The following is a 6,895-nucleotide window of genomic DNA, read 5'->3' as shown; positions in this document are numbered from 1 at the left end:
TTACCTTACACTCTTTATTCCAGGATATTTCTGTGGCTACTTGTGGTGCACTATAGAAACTTCAATTTATGTTTGCACAAGGGGCATTTTCCTTCATGGAAGTATTTATAGTTTAAGCCAGGAGGGATTGAGATTTAATTGTCAAAACCAGCAAGAGCCCAGGTGCTGTGGATACAACAGTAGGTGGCTAAGCCAGGACCAGAGAGAATGTGGAAGAGGCACCAGCACCAGCCCTGCACTGGGGACAGAAACAACAGAGCACACCTTGGACGTATGTGTGAGACACAAATTTGTCTATAAAATTCTAGCAGCTTCTTTTCCCCCTTTAAAATGAAACACATGCCCCAACATGCTGGCTCTGGGCCAGCATTCCAACCTCAGCCATGCTTGCACCTGAATGTGCACTCAGCCCCTGCCTTCTTCCATGCACTCTCCTGTATCCAGGGAGGATCTGCCCTCAAGCAGCAGCCCCTGCACACATGAAAGTCCTTCATCTGTGGAAATCAAGGCTGACTGCCCAGAGCAGTTACAGCAGGTAAAGACCATTGTGGTCCCAGAGTTAAGGAACTGGGCTAGAGGTAAATCATAAACAGAACCTTGGAAATAAAGAGAAACTGTCTCCAGGTTGGGGAAAGGGGCACAGAGCTCTGTGGCCAGCAAGATGTGACTTCCTGGGTTTGCAGCCCCAAGGAAATCTCTGGAAGCAGCACCAGTTCCAAAGCCAGAGAAGAGCTGCTATCCTCAGTCGGGGTCTGAATCAGGGTCCGAGGAGAGCTGCCCTTCCATAGTCTCGCACATGGCGTCCTGCAGGGATGTCAGGTGACCCCGGGGACTCATCCCCATGGGCTGGATGACTCTGTCCCTGCAGGGGAAAGATGAAGTGGGGCTGGCGAAGGGGCCTAATGTGCCATGCAGGGGTCTTGTTCACCCCTGGCTGTTACTTTCTTCTCTACCATATCAGCTGCTCCATTTACTTGCAAAGCCTGTGATGCCTTGAAGACATTTTCTTAGTTTCTCTGGGCCTCAGTTGTCATCTGTAAAACGGGCATGATATTGACCTCCCACCCTAACCCTTCAGAACACTTCCTCCAGAGCAAGTGATTTCTAACTTTAGTAGTACAGCTTTGCCAGATACCAAGCCCTCCTCTGATCCCGTGTCCTGGGGCTCATACGTTATGATGTGGGTCTGCTCTCCCCTCTGGCTGTAGGCTCTTCCTCACCACACCACACACCTGGAGAGCTTGTCAAACATGTTCACCAGCTTCATGGCCTCATGCTCCTTCTGCTCCTCCGTCATGCCCTCCATAGGGTTGGGCAGCTTTTCTTCCACCCTCCCAGTCACTGGGTTTATGCTGTTTCCCAGGGGAAGGGAGTTTGGGGAATGTGTTAGTGACCTTCTAGGACAGGAGGGAGTGTGTGGGGTTGGTGGGGTCCCACACCTTCCTGCTCAGGCTTGGATTGGCAAGAAACCTCTTTTCCCAGTGGGGTGGGGTTAGGAGGGCAAGTCAACCACAGGCAGAGATCTTCCTCTAGGAGCACCACAGATAACAAGCTCCTACCACCTGACTACACTCTGTACCCCACAGCCCCACCTGGCCATACCCAGTACCCCCCAGAGTGTACCCCCCACCGGGCCACACTCTGTACCCCACACCCCCACCTGACCACACACTATACCCTATAGCCCTATCTGGCAAAACTAGGTACTCTACAACTCCACCTGACCACATTCCATATCCTACAGCCCCAGCCTCATTGGTCTCTGTGTTCTCAAAATGACTCATCTTGATGTCAAGGTAGACATCACTTAGGAATAGGTACCTGACTTTAGAAGGTCTTGTCCATTTGTCATTTTGTCCCACCCACCCCAGAAGAGTCCTGATGGGAGTAGGAGCAGGGACTAGTGCACTGTGGGAGGAGCCCCAAGTGTTGGGGGCACACACCTGGCCTTGGCTTCTTTGTACTCATCTGTGTCCGTGTCCTCATCCTCTGAGTACTGGCCCTCAGGCCGGCCCCCTGACATGAGGCCCCTGGCAGCCAGGAGGCCAGCAGCATTCCCGTAACCTGTGTACTTGATGAACCGAGGCACTGAGGGCAGGACAGAGGTCAGTATGCACATAGACCAAGGCAGGGCAGGCTGGGGCCCAGGCCTCCCCCACTTACCCCTCTCTGAGCAAAGCACAAATAGGAACTCAGCAGCCACCCTCTTCACATCTGTGTCCAGGTGCGTCATGAGGCGGACAAGCTTATTTCGAAGCAGCTCCCCCACCTCAGGCCGGGTCTTCACGTCACGTAGCGGGGGCAGCACCTGGGGAGGCAGCTGTCCCTAAGCCTGGGCTTGGAGCAGCCAGGGTTTGTGGCCAGAGCCCAGCCATGTGCCCTAGGAGCATGAACTCTTCTGCCCCGTACCTGGGCCTTTAGGAACTTCCTGGCTGGGCGGTGCATGCGGGCACACTCTGTCAGCACACTCAGCACGGGAGCCACGCTCTCCTTCAGCCTGTGTGTCTGCAAAGGAGCTTCTGTCATAAGAGTCTGCACTCCTACCAGACTCGAGGTTGGCAGGGGAGCAGGGCTGTGCACATGCTCGAACACACCCCAGGGAGGCCCAGTGGCAGGGATTTGGGAAGAGGCCCCCTGCAGTAAGTCAACAGTCAAGAGTGGATGGGAGGTGTCTCTGTCAACTTTGAAAGGGACAGGGATAGGACCTAAGTCAGGAAGTTATTTGCAAGCTTTGTAACTTGGGGCGAATAACTACTTCAACTTTCTCGACTATAAACCAGGGTTGTGAAAATACAAAGCACCTAAAGCTGTTAGCACACACTGGCACACATAACTGCTCTCAGAAAATGGTGGCAAGAAGTAACAACAGAATCTCTGCTCTGTATAGAGAGCAGGGAGTTCCTGTCCCTCCTCACCCTCCCACTTCACCTCCCTGGACCCCAATACCAGCAGCAATAGACACAGATGACCACAGCCCGTGTCCAGCACCTGCTCCCCATCCTGACCAGCTCACACACGGTAAGCATCCCTTAAGCAGTCTGGACTCCTGAGACATCTACCCAATCTTGATCTGTTGCACTACAGCCTGCCTAGTGTCCACAAGCTCCTGAAAGGTGGTTAGAGTCCCAGCTGTCTAGATGTCCCATGGTACTGTTCAGAGGCTTCTGTGGGTCCCAGGACGCCAAAAGGGTCTGCCTGTACACAGTGAGGGTCAAAAGCAGAGATGGGGGCTTCTCAGGACCAAAGGAGGATCCACCAAAAAAGTCTAAAAAAATAGCAAGTACACTGCTAGACTTCGAAAAACTTCTTTCCTTGTAAGTAATCAGCAAAAGTGAACTCTTCAAGTGTGTGTGAAGTGTCCACATGCTTCTCAAGGAGGAAGGACCTGGCTTCCTCCCTGGCTAGACCACCAGGTGCTGAAGGAACTGCCCACATCACCCACTTACCAGTGTGGATGGTGCACAAGCAGTGATCACAGTTGTGCAGGAAAGCCAGGGCCAGAGCCACTAGGGGAGCCTGCACAGTAGGTCCCCAGCCTACCTGGTGCAAACGCTTCTCTAGGAAGTCAAGAAGGACGTGAATCACATCCATGTTCACTCCCATGAACTCCAGGGAGCCTTCGTGTGACTCCAGGTTCAGGAGGATGTCCAGACACTTCAGGGGCAAGTTCCCCAAAAGGTTCACTGTGTGGCTGAGGACAGATGGGAGGGGTCTTAACAGGCCCTGCTGGGGCAATAGATTACATGAACCAGCATGTGGGGGCTCCAGGAGCAGCCCTAGGGACTTAAAGCCAAGCATGGGGACTGAGTTCAAGGGCCCTCTGAGGAAGGGACAGACTCTGCAGATGCCCTGCCTGCCCCACCCTTTCTGGGCTAAAGCACCAGATCTCTTAGAACCCAGACCAGCGCAGGAGTAAGCCATGTTCCTGCTACCAAATTCATGCTTGTCCTAGCCTCATGTTAGAAGCATCAGTGACTCTTCTGGAAACACACTATGTCCACTCCCACCCAAAGTCAGGCTCTCTAGAGTGGGACCTGGGCTCCCAAGTGGTTCTGAGCCACAGCCAGGGCCTCAGACCATCTGGACATCTGAACACACTTCCCTCCCAGAACACACCCTACCCTCACCCATGGAGCTCTTCTGTACGGTCTCCAGCAACAGCCATCATGCAGTGCCGAAGAAGGGTGCCCAGGTACCGGTAAAGGGCAGCATCTTCCTAATTAAAGAAAATGGTTCCTGTGAGGGTAAGCCTCACTGTCTCTGCACCCCAGGACTGTGTGGCATCAATTATGCATCTCTACTGCACACCCGGCCCCTTGGACTCTTCTAGGTGACTCTGGCCAGTGCTAGAGCTAAAGACGACCACTGCTCCTTTCCTACAGACACCACAAGTGTTCTTCTACCAGGAGCACTTCCCTGAGCAAGAACGTTAATGGATCTCCTTTGAATGAAGGCCCTATACCCACAGCCTCATAGTAAGAATTCCTTACTCAGCCAGTGTGAGCAGCCCTCCTGGCAGGCTACAGCCAGGTCAGCAAATGTGAAACCTTCCAGTGTGGATGGTCCACCTCTGTCAGAGACCTTCCTTGAGGCCCCTTCCTGGAACAGGCATCCCTTTGGCCTCCTCCCAATGTTCTTTCTTATCCTTTCCATGTTGACACCCAGGAACATGAAGGAACCCAGTGGGAAGTAGGTCCAGGAAATGCCTAGGCTGAGCTGAGCGGAACCCCACCCATGGACTCAGGTCCGCCCTCACCTCATCCACCTCCCTCTTTACAGAGTCGAAAGTGATGTTGAAGAGCACTTTGAGGATCTCCATGGCTCGCTCAGTCTCCTGAGGAGGAAGGAACTTGGGGGGACCCTCTTCAGTAGTCACTCCCAGGGTTAGCTCCAGTGTGTCAGTCAGCAAGCGAACTCCATCCAGCTCCTGAAACAGCTGCTGTCGCACATCGGTGCGGAGTGCTGTCAGCAGGAAGAGGAGCCGCAAGTCAAAGAACTGAACGTCATGGGGGAAGCTCTGCTCACGGTACAGCCCCACGCGCTCTGCCAGCTTCACCACAAGGTGGGCCTCTGCTGCCCGCAGCTGGGCCACAGGGCTGCTGAGCACGAGGTTACACAGGCACTTGAGGGACTCGAGTACAACATCCATGTCCACGGGTTCTGGGATGGACTCTTCGGAGGCGGAGATGCAAGCACAGCAGGCCAGTGCCTGAATGCTCTGGCGGCTGGTGAAGGGATCCAGGCAGCTGCGGTCCCGGGACAGGATTCGGACACTCTGAAGCCATGTGACACGGTGGGAGTGTGGTAAGCCCTGCTCCAGGACCGAGACCAGCAGCTCGGCCAGTCTCTGTGGACAGGGAAAAGAGCAGTTCCACCAGGCCCCTCCTCCCGAGGTCCCAGGTTCCCGCCCCTTTCTCCCTTGGGCTAGCACCCACCTTCCGGTCCTCCCGTTGGGCATCATCGAAAGTGAAGCTGTGGGAATACTGCAAAAAGACCCAGTGTACGCCAATGCACATGGGGTAGGACGCGGATGGGGGCGCCTGTCAGCCTCTAACTCCGCAGCAGCTGCCGCCGCTCAGGACTGATGACCGGCTGTAAACGCGCACCGCCCTACGCACCTGCTGCCGGATGGGCGCGCCCCCCACTCTCCCCGACAACTCGCGCCACCCCGGCTCCCCGTGGCTACACAACGCCCTGCCGCCCACGCGCGCGTGCACCGCTTGCTCCCTCCGTGCCGGTCTCACGGCCTTGGGCTACCACTCACCTCCCGGTTGTACGTCCGTAGAGCTTCCATGATCACGGCTTCCTCCCCGGTCTCCACGGCTTCCGCGACCGCCCGGGGCTCCATGGCGTCCCCGGGAATGGCGCTTGGAAGGCCCAGCCACGAAGGCCGAGGATCCCGCTCCGCAGCTTGCCAGCCCCGCCCTGGCCCGGGAAGCTCAGCATCGGCGCGCGGGGGAAGCCGGGAAGGCGCGTGCGGGACGCACAGAAGAGGCCGGAAGGGGCGTATGCATCTTAAGATGGAGCGTCCCAAGGTGGCGCGGCGCGGCCACCGCAGCCCCAGATCCGAGACCCGACTTGGTGACCCTGAACCGAACAGCGACCCCTCACTTCTCGGCGGAATTTCCGACCCAAGAAAGGCTCAGTCCCCACCCTTACCCGCGGCACGCACTGCAGTCCCTCTGGGATGCAGAGCAGAAGTCGAAGCCCTGTTGGTTATGCGTTTGTCCACCGCCTACTGCCCGCAAGACGCTAGGGTCAGCAGCTTTCACAAGTCCCTGCCTTCGTGGAGCTCGTGTTCCAGAGGGGCAGACAAACGAGACGACTTGAGGCGGTCACAGTGCCAAGGCTGTGAGAAGTGCCGTTTTTATTGAGACAGCGACAGGAAGCGAGCCAGGAGACGATCTGGAGTAAGATCCCCTCCAGGCAGAGAGCAGCAAGTGCAAAGGTGGGAAGGAACGTAGTGGGCCCAGGAAGTGGATAAGAGATCAGGATGGAGGCGATGCCGGGTCCAAGTGCCCATCTCAGTGGAGGCATGAGGATTAAAGGACACGTCGGAAACGCCCCTCATGGTGGCCCACCCACCCACTCTTCTAGCAAGCACCAGCCGAGCGCCCGCGTAGGGGCCCGGCCCTCCACGGGCGCCCGGATATGAAGGCTCCCCCTGCTCCCCCGTCCCTCCTCCTCCATTTTCCCGCAGTTCTCCAGTGTTTTAAGCCGCGTTCACTCGCTCCATGTATTGTTGGAGGCCCTGAGCGCCCACTTTCCAGGATAACGGACCTCGCCGTGACCTGCGAGGTCACGGCGCACCACACCCCGGCTGCTCCCCCGGCACAGCCCCACCAGAGAGTCCTCCTAACTGGAAGAGCCTTTCAGAGAGTCTTCTCAGTACCAC

General features: G+C 56.3%; 1 protein-coding gene across 5 annotated transcripts; it reads right to left on the bottom strand.

Annotated features, from left to right (window-relative positions):
- Nucleotides 1–118: 118 nt before the first annotated feature.
- RIC8A (RIC8 guanine nucleotide exchange factor A) lies at nucleotides 119–6,894 on the bottom strand. 5 transcript variants are annotated; one of them, XM_053562117.1, is made up of 10 exons: nucleotides 5,765–6,892; nucleotides 5,436–5,483; nucleotides 4,757–5,347; nucleotides 4,128–4,216; nucleotides 3,541–3,691; nucleotides 2,410–2,505; nucleotides 2,164–2,308; nucleotides 1,944–2,088; nucleotides 1,233–1,394; nucleotides 119–862 (listed from the first exon to the last, which is right to left on the bottom strand). In XM_053562117.1, the coding sequence occupies exons 1-10, from the start codon at nucleotides 5,846–5,848 to the stop codon at nucleotides 742–744; spliced, it is 1,632 nt and encodes a 543-aa protein (XP_053418092.1). In that variant the 5' UTR covers nucleotides 5,849–6,892; the 3' UTR covers nucleotides 119–741. The 5 variants fall into 5 exon arrangements, with proteins under 5 accessions (XP_053418092.1, XP_053418093.1, XP_053418091.1 ...); XM_053562118.1 differs by having other exon boundaries at nucleotides 1,233–1,352; nucleotides 5,765–6,890; XM_053562116.1 differs by having other exon boundaries at nucleotides 1,944–2,308; nucleotides 5,436–5,592; nucleotides 5,765–6,894.
- Nucleotide 6,895: the final 1 nt, after the last annotated feature.

The sequence above is a fragment of the Nycticebus coucang genome, chromosome 14, assembly GCF_027406575.1.
Source record: "Nycticebus coucang isolate mNycCou1 chromosome 14, mNycCou1.pri, whole genome shotgun sequence".
NCBI classification, from domain to species: domain Eukaryota; kingdom Metazoa; phylum Chordata; class Mammalia; order Primates; family Lorisidae; genus Nycticebus; species Nycticebus coucang.
This window is presented reverse-complemented; position numbering and strand designations above follow the sequence as displayed.